Raw genomic sequence first — 22,619 nt, forward strand, 5'->3', positions numbered from 1 at the left:
TTATGTCTTAGTTTACAAACACATATTTTTCAGTTGTTATATTTTATATAAATCATGCGACCACAGACATTTTTGTAAGTTGAAACATTCTAGCCTTTAGTTATAATATATTTTCTCAGCTTTGACTATTTGTTTTAGAAATCCACTTTCTTCTTTTTTCTGAACTATTGCCATAGTCATCTGACAAAATGTCCACTATGGGACGGGCTGAAATCAGTCATAGGCCTAAAAGAAATGAGCCCAGGTCTTCCAGAAATGTAACCTCAGGACCTCTATTCAGACTAGGAAATGAGGACAAACTGCCATTTTCATGGCTACAGAGAAATATAAACATATTTTATTTTTAGAAACTAAAAAATATTTTAAAACCTTCATTGCTAACAACTTCTGGAACAAGTTAATATTTAGGAAATTCTTCTTTGAACAGAAACTAAATCTTCTTTTATACAACACATATTTTTTCTGCCTGTCAGCCTCTTCCCCAGGGGATGGAGATTAAAAATTCACTGAGTTTTATTGTACAGAAACTCACACTTAAATACTGAATTGCCTGCCACTGGATTTTTACTTTCTTTAAATGATCATTTTCAAAACTAAAGTATCTTTGAAAGTTTTCAGAAAGCATGCAAACATATATCCATTTTAAGGGCAAAATCTGATAAAAGAAAAAAAGAACTATCTAACTTACTAATAAAAATCTTCATATAAGAAAGTATCAAAAATTTTCACTAATATTATAGTCCAGGATTTCCTTTCCTTTCTTGAACAATCCAGTCCCGACTGGAAGCTCATTTCAGAATGCTTTTTGTTGTTGAAAGAGAAATGTAGTATCAAAATAATAGAACAATAAAAGTAACTATTTAAGATCATGGAGGCTCTGAGAATATGCCTCCTTCTCCAACTCTGAGGAGTATAATTGATTCTCTGTCCCAGATGCTGTACTCAGAAATCCATCACTGTATTCAGAGCCACACATTCCACAGGCTGTTCTCAGTCAATGACTGAGCATGGGAGGAATTTTAAACCATGCCTGCTCCCGGAAGACAGTAAACTCCTCTGATATGCATTTTTGACTGGAAGACTCTTTAGTGGCATTACCATACTTAGAATTGTAGTGCAGTCCGGGTCATTTCAACCCAATCATTTAACCTTCCTTCTCTCTGTCCTTCATGTGGGATCAGACCTGTATCTCAGTAAAATACCTCCCTGAGCCTCCACCAGTTTCCTCTCTGTTTTCCCTCCCATGCATTGCCATTAATTAATTTCTTACATAGCTAATCTTCCTGGCATCAGAAACTTGGAGGACACATATTACTACAGTACCAATATTAATGTGCTGCACTTTTTCTCACTAAGCTCTAGTATAAGTCCTTAGCCAAATACCCACATCTGTCGTTTTTAACTGTTTTTCAAGAGACATGAAAAAATTATAATCAAGTGGCAGTGGAAAAAACAACGATGATTCTTTCTTAAATCCACACTAGTATTTTGAGCTTACTTATGTTAGTTTTCAATTGATCTTTGCCATCTTTAAAGGGTATACGTAATTCCATGTGTCATTCATACCATTTATACTTTTAGGTGCTTTGCCCTTGAGACTAAATTTACTTTTTAATAAAAATATTTAGAAAACCTAAGTTTTTAAATAATAATTCTCCTTATTCTTAAAGCAATATAGATTAGACTCTCATGATCTTATCCTTATTTCCAGATACTATGATATAGATCAGCTGGCAAACAAACTAGGAACCATCGGGTCTTTAATCAGTTGGTCACTTATTGTTGCCAGAATGACTCCAGAATAGCATCTGGAGTGGAAAAGAATAATGAAGATCCCCTCCTATAAGTGGTTTAAATAACAATGACTTTAGAGCTAATAGCAGTTCATTGAACATAAATTAGCAACTATCTTAATTCTGCTAATTAAAAAGAAATTCTGCTGCAGAAAGTATATCATTTGAACCCAAAATAAAATCATAAAATGAGAATCTAATTACCATTTATAGAGATGCATAGCTTCTCCCAAATATCACATAAACCATTCTATAGGCCACTAGCCAGATACAAAAATAATTTTGTCATATGGAAATTGTTTTCATAATTATTTTCAGAAGAATAAGACTATATTTATGCTTTAAGACCAATATTAAGTTAGTCTTTGGATATTCGTTTTCAAATAAACACCAAAATTTTTATATTTAGCTTTTTATAGGTACTACTTTATAATTCAAATATATTTGCATATGAATACTATACCTACTATAAAATGGTACATACACTGAGGTATTAATGAGTTAAAGTACTAAGTAAAAATTTGATTTACAGACTCTTTCATCAAGGAAATAATACAATTTGATTTCAAAGGCTGTAAGAATATTATAAAACAAAATTGTAAAATTTCAAGAGCTAAATCTTTCTCTTCTTTTTTTTGAACACATACTGATACTTAGAAAAAACAAGTCCATGAAACATTATTCTGGGAAATCCGTGGTTGAAGAGGTCCACGACATGGGTCTTCATCAGAATCAGAACAAGATTTTGTTATTGAGGAGGGAGAACTAATGGTTTGTCCAATGGGAAATGCCGTGCTCTAGGTTGTGGAAGGAGCAGGCACCTACACATGGGGCTGCCCTTTCATCATGGTTTCTGCATTGCTCATTTTCTGAACATTAATGTTTCAGTGGCAAATAGAACAAATGGACTTTTCCTTTAACACTTCTTGTAATATCATTTTGTTAAAATCTTAACAACCCTTAGGTCAAACATATTATCTTTAATAGTTAATGTGTTCAGGGAAGCCCCTGCTGTCTCTTCCCTCTTCCCCCATTCCATAAACAGCCATGCCTGTGCTCATCCTAATAAGAGGGCTGTGTTGGCATACTCTCAATTCATATCAATGTCTTACAACTTCAAGTTCTAGTTTGGATATCATCAATATATTTTTTCAGAAGGTCACTTTAACTTTACCAAGCTTTAGAGACTTCGAAATATGGATGAGAATTCCAATGTTATTTATTGGGTTACTGTGAAGAAAATAATATATTTTCTACACTTAAGTAAGAATAGTCTTTCAAATGACAAAAGTGATCTTTGTCCTTTCTTGTTTAAGACTTTTAAACAGATTTCTATTACTCTTAGATGAAGCCCAAGCCCCTTAGCATAGAAAACTTGGTCATTTATGATCTGGCTTACTATGTCTCACCCCTTAAAAGTCTCCTCCAATTTCCTCTACAAACAAATCATATTGATTTTAGTTACTCCAATTTCTTACACATTCTAAACTCCTCACCGTAGGGCCTTTGTGATGCTGCCCTCATATCCTGGAATACACCCCCAAGCCAACCCCCACATCCCATGCCTCTCACTTCCCATCCTGGCTTTCTCTTCTTCATAATTTTTGCACTCAATACTACTTCTTCTAGGAAACATACAAACTATTCGGTGTGGCTTTTATACAAATAATCTATGTAAGTCATACACTGCTTTTCCATTTTGTCCCCAAACCACCGAAACTTTGGTAGATGGTCCACTTATAAGAAAGATAACATGTTGGTCTTTTCAAGATGAGAAGAGATTATTTATACTTAGAAATCACCTTTTTATTTTTCTACAAAGTATTTAATAGGCTAATTGCATAAAATTAAGTTGAATATGAATGGATATAGATGCCTATGTTGGGGGGAAATATGTTAGAGAGATTCTATTTCCCATTGTTTATTAGCTGAGTGTCACTGGGCAATTTCTAACAACAAGAACTACAAAAAACACCTTTGAGCCTCAATTTTCTAAATTCCCTATACATTATAGAGTACTGTTAATTGAACCTTCATTATAATACATACTGACAGGGATAGGTATTTCTATTCATCTTAGAACTACAGGATCTTCTGTGGAAAAAACATAATTTGGAATGAACAACACTTTCATTATTAACATATAAACATGTCTTCTATAAAATATACTTTTTCAAACAGTTGATTGCAATTGGATGTCAGTTTCAGCACTGACCTGCTGCTATTGACAAGCCACTCTGTCCCTTTACTCCACGAGAACTTTGGTTTCGGTGCAGCTTTAGGTTTGCACTCAATTATCACCCTTCCACCTTTAGCAGCCAGGATCTTTTTCTTCATAGGATTCATTTCAAAAGTTGGAGCCAATGCTAAAAAGAAAACAAATTGTTATTTTTCTCTTTTTGTTTGTAAAGCCCAAACATTGCTTCTGTGTTATAGAATCTTTTATTCTTTTTCATATTTATTGGAAAGGATTAATTTCAGTAAATATGATCAATTGTCACCAATAGGCATTCTATACCTACTGCTTTGTAACTTTAATAAATTTTACTTATCATAAAATTCACCCAATTCAAATGTACAGTTCTTGATGATAACTAAATTGATTATTAGAAACTTTATTAGAGTTCAGGCATAGTGGCTCACACCTGTAATCCCAGCATTTTGGGAGGCTGAGGTGGGCAGAAGGCTTAGCCCAGGAGTTTGAGAGCATACTGGGTAACATGGTGAAACTCCATCTCTACCTGAAATACAAAAAATTAGCTGGGCATGTTTGCCCACTTGTAGTCCCAGCTATCCAGGAGACTGAGGTGGAGGATCACCTGAATCTAGAAGGTCAAGTCTGCAGTGAGCTGTGATTGCACCACTGCACTCCAGCCTGGGTGACAGTGAGACTGTGTCTCAATCAATCACTTTAATTTCAATCAAATGTTTTATACACATTTACCTTAAAATTAACACTAAATTCAGTTGTTTTGACTCAATCCTGCAAGGAAAGTAAAATGAAAGGCTGGAGAAAATTGGCCAGCATTATACACACTGACATATGATCCTAGTCAATCCTCTCAACCACATGTTGAATGAACTATCCCCAGTTTATAAATGAGAACATTGAAATCTGTTAGGATTATCTAATTTGGCAAAGGTGCCACAGGTAGTAATCACCGGGAGTCACATTTGAATCTAGGTCCTTCTATTTCAAAAGCATGTGCTTTTCATTAAACAATGCAATCTCTCCTTCTTTATACATTTACTGAGCATCAACTGTATGCAGACACTGCAAAATGCCAAAATAACTGAAGCCCTGCTTTCAGCACCTATCCATAAACAGCTATGGGAATAATGGATCTAATCAACGAATTAAGGAGTACATGATCAGTTGTAGTTCGTCCTCACATCCAAGTAAAGAACAATACTTAGCAGAACAGAATACCCCTTTGCTGGCGTGCTCTGACTTTCCTCAGGTTTCCCACATTCAATCTACCGCTCACTCTCCTTTTCCCTTGACAAACTTCAAGCAGATTTCATCCAAAACATGACAATCATCTGTAACTGTACTTTCTGGAGGCTTTTCTAGGCCTAAGCATATCTTTATCTGAGTTTTGACTCTTCATCATCTAGTCGGCTCATTTTCAAATTTATCTATGTATTGAAATCATCTGGGGATGTTTTTCAAGTGTCCATTCAGTAGGTCTGGGGTGAGTGTGGGATTCTGCACTTCTAATGTGCTCCTTGGTATGGCCTCTGCTGCTGAGGCTCTCGGGAAGACACCTTTTGTGGCAAAGATTCACTCTATTCCATTGTTTTGTTAGTCTGAATTTTGATAACTGGCAATAAAGCAGTAAGCAACAACCTATGCTGTACACCGAACACAGTTCTGGGTGTTTTGTGTCGTCTCAATAAACATTTTGTGTGACATGACATACTGCTTTGAAAACATAAAAGAAAATTTAATAGGATTATATTTTAAAAACCAAAATTCAGATAGAAAATAAGGATTTTCCTTGAATCAGTTTAGGTTTTAATGAAATAGTTGATTTGGTGTCGTCCTTTAAATGACTTCAGATTTATCTAATATTTGCATTTCTAACAACAGGATCTAGACTATGTTCCTATATATGTTTTGGAAGTGGCAAAAAATAAGGGGATAGCCTTCCTCTCAATTAAGATGAAGGCATGATGCATTTCTTGTGCCTTTGGTTCTTTATTGTAATATATGCACCTATTAAAGGAATAGCATCTGGTGTAGAATAAGTGCTCAATAAATATTTGCTGGATGAACACATGAATTAACTAAATAACCCAGGAAAAGAAAAGAAGAGAGAAGCACTGTGCATAAGGGTATAATAAACAAGAATGGATTGAGACAAATTTAAACATGTCCAGAGCTATTGATCTGGGGAGGATCAAATTGTTCAGTTTGCTAGTTACTATATTAATAGTCATTAAAAGATTTGACAATTCTAACCTGAATTTATAGAAATCTTTCAGTCTGAGCTGAGGAATTTTTATACTTTTTTTTGGTAATATATGAAGATATGAACTTTAACAAAATAAAATTTACATTTGGGAAAGAATTCAAACTGACTTCTCTGAGTCAAAATGATTTTATATTCTTTTTTACCAAAGATATCTGAGCTTGCGATGCTTTCTTGATACCCAAGAAACTAGAGTAAATATATTACCAGGAAATTTAGGCTTTAGGGAGGAAGAAATAGAGTATGATCTTCAGCATTATAGTAAGTGGATTGGAATGTTAAAATTAAGATGGCCTGGCCGGGTGCAGTGGCTCATGCCTGCAATCCCAGCACTTTGGGAGGCCGAGGCGGGTGGATCACGAGGTCAAGAGATTGAGAACATCCTGGCCAACGTGGTGCAACCCTATCTCTGCTAAAAATACAAAAAATTAGCCAGATGTGGTGGCACATGCCTGTAATCCCAGCTACTTGGGAGGCTGAGGCAGGAGAATTGCTTGACCCCAGGAGGCGAGGTTGCGGTGAGCCGAGAATGCACCATTGCACTCTAGCCTGGGCAACAAGAGCAAAACTCCATCTCAAAAAAAAAAAAAAAAAAAAAAAAAAATTAAGATGGCCTTAACTTATTAAGACTAGTTTTATTTACTTCTTTATAATTCTCTGATTTCCTACCATTTTCTTTTTGTGTTAGTCAATCTGTAGGGATATCAATGTTTTGAAGAGTTTGCTTTGGGTGCAGCAAGAAAAAAAGTGGCCTCATTGAGTCATTGCTTTATCTTTTTAGTAACTAATGCTAGAAGAAAAAGCCTGACTTCCTGAATTCACTACTTACAATATGACTTGACCTAGTGACAACTCTTTCAAATAACATGGAAAGGACATAATACAGTAAGACTTTTGGGCTGGGCGCAGTGGCTCATGCCTGCAATGCCAACATTTTGGGAGGCCAAAATGGGTAGACCACTTAACTCAGGAGTTCTAGACCAGCCTGAGCAACATGAAGAAACTCCATCTCAACAAAAAATAAAACATTTAGCTGGGTATGGTGAAGTGTGCCTGTTGTCTCAGCTACTTGGGAGGCTGAGGTGGGAAGATGATGACTTGAGCACAGGAGGTGGAAATTGCAGTGAACTGAGATCACACCATTTCACTTTAGCTTGGTAAAGGGATAACTGGCAATACATAAATTAGTAAACAACCAACCTACGTTCTACACCTAACACAGTACTGGGTATTTTGTGTAGGCTCAATAAACATTTTGTGTGACACGACATATTGCTTCAAAAACATTTAAAAAAATTAATAGGATATTTTAATAGGATTATAATAATTTATATACAATCCTATTAAATTATAATAAATTATAATTTATTATATTATGAATTATTATAAATCATATTAAATTCAATTTTATTAAATATACATTATATTAAAAATAATAAATTATAATAGGATTTATTTCTTCAAAATATTGGTATCCCTACAAATTGATTGACACTAAAACCCTTGACAGAGAGAGGGACTGTCTCAAAAAAAAATAGACTTTTGTAAAGTAGTTGTAGTGAATATACATAAAGTAGTCATAATAAAACACCTGGGAGATATTCTTGTGTGAATTGCAGATTAGTGGATGTACTGGATGGGGAAGGGACATGATGAACTCTGCCATTCTTCAGAACAAAGAATCTTTGAGGAGGAGATGTGAGTGTGGGTGGGAGATAATAAAAAAGAATTCAGCTGCAGACATGCTAAGTTTGGATTATCTGTAGGATTATCCAAATGAATATTGCTACTAGGAAGTATTTATATTGAGCTTGAAGCTAAGGATAAATTATCTGGGCCAGAGATATAAATTATGGGATCACTAGTAAATAATAAGAGATGCAGAAAAAATCAACTAGAAATTTTAAAAATAAAAATAAAAACCAGGCATAATAATGTAGGATACATAAAGGGAAATGGAAAAGGGGATGAAATGGATCAGAGAAATGGAATGCTGGGATAGGGCAAGATTTCTAGCCAGGCAGAAGAGAGGGTGAAAAAGGTGACAACGAAGGAGATAGAGAAGAAACGGTCTGTGAGGTCTTACGGCTCAGAATCACCAAAGAGAGAGAGAAAGCTTGAGAATAATACAGGACCAGAAAGAGAGGCAACTGGTGGATATATTTTCAGACACAGACACACACACACACACACACACACACACACACACGGCACATACACATACATGAGAATGAACAGCTGTTGATATCAAGTATCAGGAAAAATGAAAAGGAATGAATATAGTGCAGAGAGGTAAAATAATTGTTTGATGTTTGCTTAGGAGATTCTTTCTTCTCTAGATAAAGAGTATTGAAGAGACAAATGTAGTAAAGAGATAGCTTTGAGTGGATGAGAAGTTGAAATACTTTATGCCAAATGATTTCAATTTTCATGGAGCACAAGAATACAATATAAAAGCCAGAGTCAGGGTGCAGTAAGGGACTTGCAGAATGTCCTAAAAGTTCTGAATAGCAACTGTGGGGTATGAGACCCAGGGACTGAGTATGTCCCAAAAATGGCCAAATACGCATCTGAGGCTGGATCACATGGTGTTTTAGCATTAGTCTTCAATGTTATGTGATTCTGCAGGCAGTGTTCAGCTGTCCAGGCATATGAGAGGATAAGACTTGTCAAAATTGGCATGTGTAAATTGTGCTTTATCATTTTAAAAAATGTCAAAAACAATTATATTCAATGTTCCTTCAAATTTTAGACTTCAGCTTCTTAGCAAAAAATAAAATGATGCAATTTCATGCAATAGGAATTTGTATGTAGTCGGAATTTTCAACTAGCATAAGAAAAGTTTAAAGCGTTACTTCCTCCCTGCTTAAATGTTCTTCAATGAAAGGAAAAACCATATCATTTCATTTCCCACTGCATTTTAAAAGTTTTTAACATTGGACATTAAAGAACATAATGTGAAATCAAATGTGATCCATGGATACTCCATCATCTTTTTTAATATGTCACCTTCTTGATGAATGTTTAACAGAAATTAGAAATGATACTGACCCAGGATCTTCAACTCAGCATTTGCGTAAATGGCTCCATGTGTGTTTTCAGCTATGCACTGATACATTCCGGCATTTTCAAAAGTCACATCATACAGTCTCAATTCCCCTTTATGATACTGAAAAGAATAAAAGTTGAACATATTCTCAACGAACTGTAATAGTAATACTTTCACGTAAGTTTGGGCTTAGTTGTCTTTTAATTTAGATACATTATGTTCATCTGCCCCCACTGTTACCTAAGATGAACTGAGTGGGATTTTCATGGCATGGGAAAGGAAACCCACTTACCATGCCCAAAGGCTCTTGTTCTATTCATCCTACAGAGCTGAGAGTCCACCTTTTCCCCTCTTGGACCAGCTGGGAGATTACAGTGGGAAGGTAGAGAAGAATCCCACTGCTGCTACTTGTCCCCAGGGCCAAAGGTAGGACTTAGAGCTTCACTCTTACCTCTGTCTCTGTGGGGTACAGGAAAATAGTGGCAAGAAAAAGAGGACAATATCAGGTATTGGAGATGGATGAGTAGGAAGTGGGTGGAAAAGTGGAACAAAGGAAAGAATAAGGAGAGAGAGAAAGAAGGTAGAGTAAGATTACAGAAAGTTGTTTAAACTCAAAGAAGATACTTTATGTTCAGTTTTTGTCTTTTTTAGGAAGCTTTTATATTTCAGGGCCCAAGTACTCTTTCTCTATTGATTCTCCTGCTAAATTTATCCCAGGACCACCCTGAAACATTGCTTGAACAGGGACTCAGGAACAGCAAAGTACATGAACATACATACCGCATATCCATTTTTCAACCATCGGATGGTAGGGATGGGCTTCCCTGTGGCCACACAAGGCCAGTAGAGATCACTGCCTATGTCCACCTCTGTGTCATTGATATGTTCTACCCACTCAGGGAATGCTAAAAAGTAAGAAACATTGTACATTTTAAATGCAAGTCTCAAGATCCATCATCATATCCAGAATATAAATATTACATTTAGTAAACCTTATTCTGCAGAATACATCATATATTATAGGTATCCCAGATTCAGTATTTGAGCCATCAAAATTGTATTTGCATAGGCCTTTTCTTTGTATAGGTTTAACCTATGCAAATCCTCTATTACTCTAAAAGGAGGTAACTATAACTCAGTCATTATTTTTCCATTTGTAAATCATGTTTTGTTGAAAAGCTGAGTTACAATTAGTACTAAAATAATTTATTTTTTTCTGCTCATAACATAAATCTTTCAAGTCTGTCAAAATGACAATTGAGGTTTTAAAGAATTATGTCTCAATTCAATATGACACCATCTCTTAACCTTTTTGATAAAGATTCAGATTTTTTCCCACTCCTTAAAGTATATATTATCTTCATTTTGATGTAACTCAGCTAGTGGCCACCATAACATCTTACTGTGGTGCTAGAAAAATTACTTGGACACTTAAATATACTCTTTCCTTATTAGAAACTACATATAGTAGCCATGATTGGTGAAATCCATGCATGAGTAAAATTGATCTCAGTCTCATTCTTTAATCTGATCTACTTGATATCTAAAGAAACACCCATAAAAATGAGAAAATGCTAAAAATGTTCCTGAGAAAAAAATATTTCTAGAGAACAAGCAAATGAACAGTTTGATGGTCTTTTTGATTATTTCAGTTATCTGCTCCAAACAGATGCAGATAAATAAATTAATATAAAATAAAATGGAAGTAGGAAGAAAGAATCCTGAGTGGAAAATAATTTTCTTTGAAAATGGGAACTTAAAGTATTAAGTTTATGGCAAAAGCAATATATACATCTTATATAAAGCATTTAGCAAGGAATAAAATGCCAGAAATTTTAAAACTAGAAAACGTTTTTATAATCTCAGTAAATACCATCAATATTATACATTATAATGTATATATGTACACATATGTACACCTATATACATATTTTATAGCATATATAATCTTATTTAGTACAGTTTTTCACTCATCGTTATATCTGTCCATAACATAAAGAAATTTTTTTTTAAAATATTGGTGGATACGTTCATGTTAATTGAGAGAGGTTTTACTTTGTATACAATCTTAGCAATACATAATACAGGAATATCAGCACCTTTCCTGTCTTGGTCTCACATAGGTAACACAGACATTTGCTATTACATTATATACTGAATAATTGAATTGGCTTGATACATTCTATATATGGCTTAATTATGTAACTTTCGAGTGATGTGATCAGACCTAAAGATAATACTGAGTATGCTGCATTAGTAAAGAAGAAATAATATTTCTCTTAAATTACCTGCTATAAATACCTGCTCTGGCACCTTGCTTCTTCTAAGGCTTTAGATATTAAACAGTTCAAAATTCTACTCTGCTGAGAACCTGGAGTGTAGTTTTCTTAATATGTTGAATAAAAACCTGTCTATAAGCTTTAGAAACCTGGTAGAAAGTGATGGATTTATTTCAAAAGTTTAAAAGCTCTTAACTAGACTTTTCTTCCTTTCAGGAGGCCATCTCGTGCATACTTGATATGTATCACGTTAACATTACTGTGGTGTTGGATATACAAGTCTGAGGTTCAGGGTAAATGTCTAGGTTAGAGTGTTCAGGGTATAGGGTGTGCCTAAAGCCATGATCATGAATGAGATCCTAAAGGGAGTGACTGAAATGGAGATGAGGTTCACAGATGGAACCCTGATCACACCAATGTTAGAAAGGTATGGAGTAGGGAGGAAACATCAATGGAGAATGAAAGATCATACAAGGAAATTCACAACAAAGTGGGTCCCAGTCACAAAGCACAGAAAGTGAATAAAGAAGAAGGGAGGGACCAACTGTGGCAATCACTTCTGTTAGATTAAACAAGTACAGCTGAGAATTGAATATGGGGTTCAGCAATGTGGAAGTCGGTGGTTTCCGACTTGGAAAGAAAAGTTTCTGTGGAGAGGCAGAGATGCAAATCAAGTTGGAGTGCATTTAGAGAGAAGAAAAACTGGAGATGGTGACAACACTTTTAGAGAGTATGGGTGTATCTGTCAAAATTTTAATTCCTTTTTGGGAGACAGGAGGCAGTGAAATGGGACAGTAGCCAGAATTAAAAATGAATAATCTTGTGTAAGCCCTCAATGTTTATTCTGTGTGACCTGCAGGTTCGTGTTGTGGAACACCATAGAGGTTATTTCAGTCTGGAACATTTCCAATGTGGCCTGAAAAAAAATCTGTCTTCCCAAATGTAAGTTTATTTTAATGTGTGAAAATCAAAGGCTTGTGCCAAGATAATTTTCTCAAAGAAAAACGATTCCTTAGACCAGTGGTTCTCAAAGTGTGACTCCAGGACCAATAGTATCAGTATCTCTTAGGAATTTGTTAAAAATACAAATTCATGACCCCCAACAGACCTCTGAATAAAAAATTCTGAGAGTGAGGGCAAGCTATCTGTGTTTTAACAAGCCCTCCATATGATTTTGATGCATGCTTAAGTTTGCAAACGACTGACTTAAACTAAGTCATAACACACAAGTTCTATAAATAAAAAGATACTGAAAAAGACAGTGATAAAACAAGTAAGCAAACTACATTAATTGTATATTCTGAAAATTACCAATAACACTTGTGTCAATCCATTGCTATTACCTATGGTTCAATTGGTAATAAGTTTGTAACTTCTATAACTCATAGTTGTGACTGCATTAGACATATGAGAAATATTTTATCTTTCCCCATGATGGTAATATATATCACGGTTTTTAAAAATATTAATCATTATAAAGTAGTTTTTCAAGTATGGAAATGGCTCTAAATAAGATACTGATGAAATTTATACAAAATTAAATAATATATCTACCTTGAACATAAATTCTTGCTTGATGTTTATCCTTTCCTCTAATGTTCTCAGCCTCACATTCATAGATGCCTTCATCTTCCAGCTGAATATTGAAGATCTTAAGAACAGCCCCAGAGGTACTAATCTCAGCAGTGCTTGGCATTGGTTCTAGAACCTTCCGCCATCGGATGTCTGGAACAGGACTTTAAATAGAAGATACAAGTGCTAAAGTTTCACACACTTAAAAGACAATTACTTTATGTTTATGGCTAAACAGTTATTTATTTTCTAAAATTGTACCATTTCTATATATGTTAATAAAAGTGTCAGTATACTTACTTTCCAAGTGCAAAACATTCTAAGGTCACATTTTGGCCCATCAATGCATATATATCCTTGAACTGAACTACGATATCAGCAGGATATGGTTTTGTTGTTCCTAATATTAAGAGAAATACAAATATCCACTAATTATTAAGCACAACAGTAGTTTTCCTAAACATGGTAATCCTATAGGATTAGAACTGCTTCAATACAGAAGCCTTTCTCTGTACAGGTACTGCGCGTATCATAATGGATAGTCTTCTTTGTTTACGCACAGTATGAATGTAAATAACTTCCCAGCATTCTCAATAATATTAGCTCATTCTGACAGCTGCATAACTAATGTGACTCAATTTACTAAAACATTCAAGTCTTTAGAGAGCATCAGATATGTGTCAAACACTGTGATAAGTGCCGCATGGAACTCAGGAAGGTGGAGAAAGAAAATGAGGGAGAAGGAAAGAGAAGAAGGAGAAGAGAGTAGAAAAGAAAAAGGTAAGGCAAGAAACTAAGGAGAAAAGAAGAAACGACCACAGAGATAAAGGGAAAGGGAAACAAATTGAAAAATGGGAAGGAGACAGGGAAAAAAGGAAAACATTTACTCAGACAACACGGCACTCTTCAAAATAGACACTCTATTTCATTTATTTAGCATATCAGTCCTGAAAGATGTATTAATCCTTCAGGCTTATAGAGAAAAAAACAGGCTCAGAAATGTGAAAAGCATTGTTTAGGATGACAAATTGAGTGTGTACCTTACACTGTAAAATGCTAAAGAGTCAAATAAATAAATAATGATCTGATATATAAGCCAAACCAAAATGGGTACTGTGAAAGAGTGACTGATGAGGAGGGTAGTTAGAAGTAGGGAAGGGCTATAGGACTCTGCAGCAAATATGGCATTTAAATTGGACCAGTTCAGGCTGAGGAAATAGCGTATTATTACAAAGCTCCAGGAATGCGCAAGGAATTTTAAAAGGTCTAGGAACTCAAATGATGCTGAAGTATATGAGCTTGAACCCACAATCTAGAAGGACTGAAAAATGATATTAAAGAATTTGAGATGAATTTTCTCAATGGGTAATGTATTAGTCTGTTCTCATGATGCTAATGAAGACATACCTGAGACTAGGTAATTTATAAAGGAATAAGGTTTAATGGACTCACAGTTCTGCATAACTGGGGAGGCCTCACAATCGTGGTAGAAGATTAAGGAAGAGCAAAGGGACATCTTACATGGCAGTGGGCAAGAGACAGCATGTGCAGGGAACTCCTATTTATAAAACCATCAGATCTCATGAGACTCATTCAGTACCACGAGAACAGTCTGAGGGAAAGCATCCCCCATGATTAAGTTATCACTACCTGGCCCCACTCTGGACTAGTAAAAATTATTACAATTTGAGGTGAGATTTGGGTGATGGCACAGCCAAACCATATCAGGTAACTACCATTGGGACTTGGTAAGAGAAGTAATATGGATCTTATCTTTGGTTTAAGTAGAAGAGCTTGTTGCCATTTTTAAAGGATGGAGCATGGAGAGGAGAAATATAGAAGACAGCCTCAGTGGTCCAAAAAAGGCTGTTTCAATAATTCAGGCAAAACAGGTGAAGGCCATCACTAGGGCATAGTTACGGTGAAAACAGAAAGGAAACAATAAATATAAATTGTATTTTAGAGGCAGAAACAACAGGATGACTCCTTGGATCAATGTTTCTCAATGTGTAGATTAAAGGCCCAATTCATCCGAATCGCCTGGGATACTGCTTCAACTTGTGGATTCCTGGGTCACGTTCCAGGCCTGATGAATCAGTAGCTCTAGGTTCCACATTTTCCCCAAAACTCCCCAGGTGCTTACATACTAATTAAGAACCACTGGGTTAGCTGTCCTGAAGAGCAGTGGAAGTCAGGATTGGATAATAAATAATCCTACCATGAGTTGTTAGAAATAAAATTGTATTGCTAAATAAGCTAAACAGGATCTAGGGAGAAAAAATACATGTATTTATGACACTTTGAGCTTAACATCTTTGAGAGCTTTTTTAGGAACAAGTCCAGGATATAGGAAGAATTGAGGTCTAGACACAAGAAAAGTTTTGGAGATATGAACTTGAAGTCTTTTGCAGAGGAATACTGTTGAAAATGTGTAAGTGGGTGAGACTATCAAGGAAAAGATTAGAGAAAAATATTAGAAGAATATTTGTGAAGAACATTCTATGAAATTTGTCAGAGAGGCAGAAGGGAGATGAAGAGTTCAGGGAATCAGGCGAAGAAAGAAGTTCGTGAGAGGCAGAAGGGGCAGCATCAAAGTTCAAACAGAGTAAGGACTGAAAAGTATTCTTTGGATTTAGCAAATAGGAATTCATAATAATTCAAAATTGCATTGAATACAAGACAGTATGCAGAGAGAATTAGGTAGAGTAGAATCTGAAGATTCGGGAAAGAAGAAAATAAGTGATGTAGTGACGTTTCTAATTGAGTCAAATAGAATGTGAACCAGACCAACTGGAGGACTGAGCTTGAGCAGGGGGAGAAATATTCTGCTACTGAGACAAAAAGTAAGAAAATAAATAGATGTGCTGAACTGCAAGTATATTTCTGGGCAGAGTAGAAAAGAAAAGAGAATTTTTACATGATGGCTTCTTTTCAGTATATGAAGTAGGGGGTGAGATTATCTCTTAAAACTGAGGAAAGAAAAATGAGCCAAAAAGTCAACAATATTTTTTGAATACCAATTATGTGAGCGTTGTCTTGCAGAGAAAAATAAAAATGGAACCTCAGTGTTATTATGCCATTTTCCCCATCATCACACTGTATTTAGGGGTAAAGGCAGGAGCCAAACCTAAGTCTGTCAATCTGAAGCTGGGAGGCTCTCATGAGCTTGAGTTTGCTGATATTAATGTAGCAGAAGGACTTGGATAGAAATGATGTGAAGGAAGCACGCATATTGTGATTTGATTCTCTTAAGCAGCAGAGCATTTTAAAGGGGAAGTAGTCCAATTGGAGCCTGGGAAAAGGCCAATGAGATTGTCAGTGGTCATCCAGCATGGTGCTCCCAGGGTAGCACCCTATGCTGATTATGTAGAATAGAAAAGACCATTTATTTACTTAACTGTATCATGTAAATTGTTCCTTAAAAATATCAAAATAATCAAAATGACTTAAAAAAATAATTCTACAATTACTATTGTTTTGATCTAATAATCATTTGATTTCTTCATGAGCTTACTAAGAAGTAGGAATGGCCATAAAACAAAAAGTAGATGCCGGTGATTCCCACTGCAACCAATACACTAGAACTTGACAAAGGCATCAGTCCCCTATGTATTTCCTAAGCTAGAGGCAACTAATCCGAACTCAACCTTTTGACAGCAATTTTATCAGCTGAATCTTCTCAATGCAAAAAGCTAAGAACCAAGCCTTTGGCCCCTTAAACGTGCATCTCCTCTATATAGTCCTCCCTGAAAAACCAGCTAGTCTTCACTGGGCCTCTATTTTCATTATGGTAACTATACCATATATAGACAACCTTGCAAAAACAGAATGTAACAAATAAAATACTTACGTTCAGGTATTGGAATGAGCGGGATGAATTTGCTGAACACACTCTTTGTAATAGAAGGACTGGAAACAAAGCAGGAATAATTGCCTTTGTCGGAAGCCTCAACATTTGCAATGTAGAGATTGCCATTTGTCTGAGACACAAATCGTCGTTTATCCATTGTGATAAATACAGGAAATTCATTTAGAAGCCAGCGGTAGCTAAGATCATCTAGGAGAAAATATCGTCTTCTAAATATTAAGTGCTTCTCCCAGAGGTGTTACGTAATGTAATAGAGGCTAGTAACAAGCCATCACTTAATCTAATAGAGCCTCTTGTAGAGCAAATGTTGGGAGAAAGCCAAGGCAAACAGTGCGAACTTTTAAATACCTACCATATTTTACATGAATATAAGCATTACACTAAGCAGTTACATCTATTTATCTCAATTATTTTATAAGCTATTAATATTCTTCCTTTCATTTCAATGATGAGCTAAGTGAAACTGGAAGAGTTTACATAACTTGCTTAGAATTTCATGACTATTAAGAAGAAATGGGATTTTGAATCCACATCTAGTAACTCCAAAGCCATGACTAATCTGCTGTACTGCATTTTATAAATAAAATTAAGATTACTTACCATATTATTGCTTTATCTATTTTTTGTGTGTGTACACCTATTTTAAGTTATAGATTTAGAAATGAGCTTACATAAACTATTGTGGTCACATTAAACAGAGAAAACCACAGAAACAGGGAAGAGTATGGTACTGGTTTAATTAAATAGCAGGAGACGTATCATCGGGTAACTCTTACCCACATGAAATTCCTTTGGCTAAACACACTAGCTAGTTAAATGGAAAACTGAATTTCCTCCTTAATTTGCTGAATATCCTATAGTTTTCTATTCCTTCTTTCCTCTCTGTTTTGATGAATGACTCCCAGTATCATTCAAGAAATACACGAGAGGAGACGATGGGTAATGCAAACCTCTAGGTCAAAAAATGATGATTCCCTTCAAAACATCTTGATCATATAAAGACAATTTCTACTAGGAAGAATACAAGTGGGAATCTCTCTAGGTCAGACTAGGTAGGATTTTAGATGTAAAATGGTGGAAAACCAAGACCTCACAGCACTCAGGCTTCTTATAAAGATAAATAATCATGACAAATGACTATTTTGCTTTACGGAACTCAATGTGGAGAGCAAAGCTTTCAATGAGAGTGTGAAAGCACAATGACTACGAAAAGCTAACAGAGATGTACATTATATGAGCCTCACACAATTGGGAATAATAACCTGGGCATTATAGTTAGCTTAGCTATGTAATTTTCTCCAGCAAAATATCAAGAAAGACAGTGAATATGATTATATTCTTTTGGTTTTCAACATTGATCTTTTTAAATTGTGGAAGCAGCAGCATATGTTTGTTATTAAAGAAACGGAATACAGTTAAAAAGAGGCAGAAAATTAGACTATCATATTAGCCTCTAACTCAGGATTATGGTTAACATATATTTCTAGGCATTTATATCTGTGAATGATTGAATTATTTTAATTATTTATTTTTTTGCAGATTTAGGGTCACAGGATCATTAGGATAGGAAGAAATTTAGGGAGCTGCTTAAATTTCTGAAATGAGGTCTCCTGTGATAAGAAGTGTCACATTCAGAAGTATCACGTAGTCTTTCATCCAAACTGATATTTATATTACATTTTTAAAAAGGCCTTAATCTCTTCTAATTCTGAATAATATTTCCTATTGTCTTAAGATGTAAATTAAAATTCTGTAGGGATTTCTGTTAAAAATTAAATCCCCACTCCCCCTGCCCCACCACCAAAGCCAAAAATGTCAAAGTGTGTATCTCCATACAGAGAAAGGACTTTTGTAACTATAGAATGTGAAAGATACTACCCACAAAATGCATTTAGAGTAATCTGAATCCTCAGTGGTTATTTGAATACAGAGACCTGGATTTTAATTCTCAGCATGACTTTTATCAGGCAAATTAGTCACTCTATTATTCAGTTTCTCTAAAATGTAAGACATTTTCCTGTGCTCCACTCAAGAGATGTGTGAAAATAAATGAAAGAAGTGATGGTATTTGATCCTTATAAGGGAAAAATGCTAAATGAGAGAAGTTATTGTCATGATGTTGTATGAACATAAATTTTGGACTATAGAATAACTGCTCTGACTGATTTGATGCCCACTGTAGATTCTCTAATTTATTTATTTTGCAAAACCTAAGTACCTTCCAAGTGCTGCTAAACAAGATAGATATGGCCTCTGCATTTGCGGGACTTGCAATATAATTACTCTAAATTTATTTAACAAATTTTAGCTTATTGTTAAAGCCATTCACTTGGACAAAACAATAATTATAATTTCTTAGAATCTGTCAGCACTCAGTACAAGAAAGGTAGGAATGGCTCTTTCCATTTTTAAACAGGGAATCCAAGGCCTAATAGGGTGAAGTGACTTGCCTGAGGTCATACAGCAAAGGCGAGGCAGAACTGATGTTCTAAGCTTCCCTACCCACCATCAGCAAAATAAGCTGTACCAAGACTGGAGCAATAGCCACCCTGACTCTCCAACCTATGGATAAGATGTGATTTTGTCAATCTTTTGAGCTTTGATCTTTTCTGATTCTGAAATCAAGAGCTAAGATCTAGTTCTTCTAAGGATTCAACAGACCATCTTCGTCGTGTCTTTCCCCATGCAGATGATAAAATCAACCTCCTTTGCAAAAGCCATCTGTTTTCCTCAGATTGTAGACTGGATTAAACAATAAATTACTATAAAATTATTTTTTAGTAAGAGTAAGTGCCAGGACATGTTTAAGAAATATTACTTTTACCGGTAGATATTTGACACTTCTTGCTTTTGCCCAGAAGCCTAGACCACATATATCACAGGTGAAATTCATTTTGTCCAATTATAGTGCATTAGGTTAACATCACTGTATTACTTTGAACTACACCACTTATGTAACCTTGCAAAATGCTGCATCAATCTCCGTGAAATACACTTGAACTTCTTTAGTTCAAACCCTGGAGAAATAACTTGAAAACTTTTTAGGAGATTTTCTTGCCTTTTAGAAAATTAGCTTGAACAGAATGGAATTTGCCTGTACCAAAATCACTGTAGTTTCTAATCAGTGCTTTAACATAATAATCTGTACATAAAACATGTTTAGAAAGAAAGTTTTATTGTGAGCTAATGTGTTCCTTACCCTGGTCTCTCATTCCTGTCTATTTTTGTGATGATCTATTTAGTCTATTGAGATTCATTCAAGATTATATTCAGTATTTCAGGAGTTGTTTTTCTGAAGAGTACTCTCACTTTCTTATCCATTTTAAATTTCATAATGTCCCCATTATCAGGTATTTCTTATTTTGTCAATAATACCTACCCTTGAAGTGACTTTTTTTCTCCATTTCTCTTTTGCTATATACAATGATATTATTTATATTTTGTGAAATGGAATAAGTCAATTTTTGATGGTTATATTGATAGACAATTACTTGGAAAGAAAGCATTATATTTTCATTTTTGAGAGTCCATGACTTTAAAAAGTCTTGCATGTTTATTAATTAAGTATTGCAATATAATAAAACAAAAAAGAAAGTTTATGTTTTCAGGAAACTTAACCCTACATTTAATTTAATGAACAAATCTATTTGCTCTTAATTCTCTCACTCTCTCATTCCTCAGATATATTGAACACTTACTTTGTATATGTACCAGAAAATTATTTGTATGTCAAATGTTATAAAATTGAGTGAACATTTCTATTCAAATGCACATTTGTAATTGCTCTTGACAAATAAGAAAAGCAGTCCAAATGAGAGTTTCCCTCCTTGCAAGGAACTGAAGACCATTCAAATACAGATAAAAATACATGGGGTTGCAAAAGTTGATATGTTTCCTTTTGAACTTTTTTTTTCCTGCACGTAAATGAGGAAGATAACATCTCTATAATCCTGAATTTAAAATCTTTAGTGTAGTGAGATGTGCTGAATAATAATAAGAGATAGAAAACATTGGCTGTACTGAATTATATTTTATTTACTTTAATAATAATCTATTAAAATTGCATATCCATTTTACTATTTTCAAATCCATTTTAAATGAGGAAATTAAGATGTAGACATGCCTAAGTTTACTTGGCATAGTAAGGACTGAATCCCAGATCACCAAATAGAACAATAGGGTTTGACAATTCTAAATGATTGTGTATATAACATTCTTAGACATTCAGAACAGAGTGACAGGTTCCTTTGCACCCTCAACCCAAGTTCTAAGCCACAAAACACAAAACGTTAATTTGCCTTCATTAAAACGGAATGAGGATTTATGGCAGAGAGATAGTAAAATAGTACACGTAAGCACATACACACACACATGGATTTGAAGCAAAAGTCTGTTTCTATATCGGTTGAAGATGGCGTATCTGATGAGCTACTCAGATTTATTCTGTGAATTATAATGTCTCTTGAAGCAACTTTATTTTTGTTTTTGTTTTTTCCATGTAAACATATTTATCTTTATTGAGATAAAGAAGTTATGGACTCTTGTGGCTTAATGGCCGTAAGCTTCTGCTGACCTTGCTCTGGCCCATGTATTTCTACACTCAGCACCATGGCTTAGATACAGCAGAGACTGAAAAGCAAGACTTATCTTAGAAAAATCTCAAAGCCTATTTTTTGGACCCCTGCTTCTTGCTTTCTATCTATTCTAATTTCCTAGGTAATCATATTGCAGTCCCATGGTTTTGAAAACAACTTATATAATGATGAATCACAGATTGATATTCCAAGCTTAGACATCACCCCTGAGATCTACACAGATATAGAACTGCCAACTTGATTTCCATTTGGAAGCTTAGCAGATGCTTCACATTTAACATATCCACACCTATTCCTTCAGCTGAAGTAATGACAACTTCATTCTTTCAGGAGTTCATGGCAAAAACTTTTATGCCACCCTCAACTCTTGTATTTCTCTTATATACCACAAAAAGTCAACAAGCAAATCCTCTTGGCTTCTCCTTCAAAATGTATCTAGAATTTAACTAAAATATACCTAGATTTCTATATAGAAATTTAACATATTCTATTTATCTAGAATATGTCTGGATTCCCACCTCCATTGATACCACTCTGGCCCATCATATGCTACTAGATTATTATAATACCTCTAACCGATCTCCTGTTTCCACCTTTGCCCCCCCCCGCAAGTCCTTTCTTAAAACAGTAGCCAGAGTCACCTTTCTATAACTTAAGTCATGTCATATGGCTCCTCTACTCAAAGCCCTCCGAGGTAAATCACATTCAAAGTAAAAGCCAAAGTATTAATAATTGCTATGGATTATAAGGTCCTCCACAACGCAGCTCTTGTACCTCTCTTATTTCATTTCTTACTATCCTCTGCCTTATTCACTCCGTGGCACCACCCTGCCTTCCTTGGTCTTCCATAGTCCCACCTCAGCATCTGCCTGGCATGCTCTTCTCTCAGAAACTCGCATTGTTAGCTCTTTTATTTCCTTCCCGTGTTTATTCAAACTTTCCTTCTAGCGATGCTCCTCTGAGGTCAGTCGTCCCCTCAATACTTACT

At 35.1% G+C, this 22,619-nt stretch overlaps 1 protein-coding gene across 4 annotated transcripts in view; it reads right to left on the reverse strand.

Annotated features, from left to right (window-relative positions):
• The window catches only part of CNTN1 (contactin 1), a 385,274-nt gene that overhangs the window by 130,320 nt on the left and 232,335 nt on the right, over positions 1–22,619 (reverse strand). For all 4 annotated transcript variants that reach the window (XM_012465626.2, XM_064369834.1, XM_012465627.2 and 1 more), the window contains 6 exons: positions 17,019–17,225; positions 13,469–13,568; positions 13,151–13,332; positions 10,098–10,222; positions 9,320–9,437; positions 4,009–4,159 (listed from right to left, as the gene is read on the reverse strand). In XM_012465626.2, the coding sequence (XP_012321049.1) occupies positions 4,009–4,159; positions 9,320–9,437; positions 10,098–10,222; positions 13,151–13,332; positions 13,469–13,568; positions 17,019–17,225 (883 nt within the window). The remainder of the gene's footprint in view (positions 1–4,008; positions 4,160–9,319; positions 9,438–10,097; positions 10,223–13,150; positions 13,333–13,468; positions 13,569–17,018; positions 17,226–22,619) is intronic.

This window comes from Aotus nancymaae, unplaced genomic scaffold (genome assembly GCF_030222135.1).
Source record: "Aotus nancymaae isolate 86718 unplaced genomic scaffold, 86718_ANA_hifiasm-v0.15.2.pri h1tg000092l, whole genome shotgun sequence".
In the NCBI taxonomy this organism is placed as follows: Eukaryota; Metazoa; Chordata; class Mammalia; order Primates; family Aotidae; genus Aotus; species Aotus nancymaae.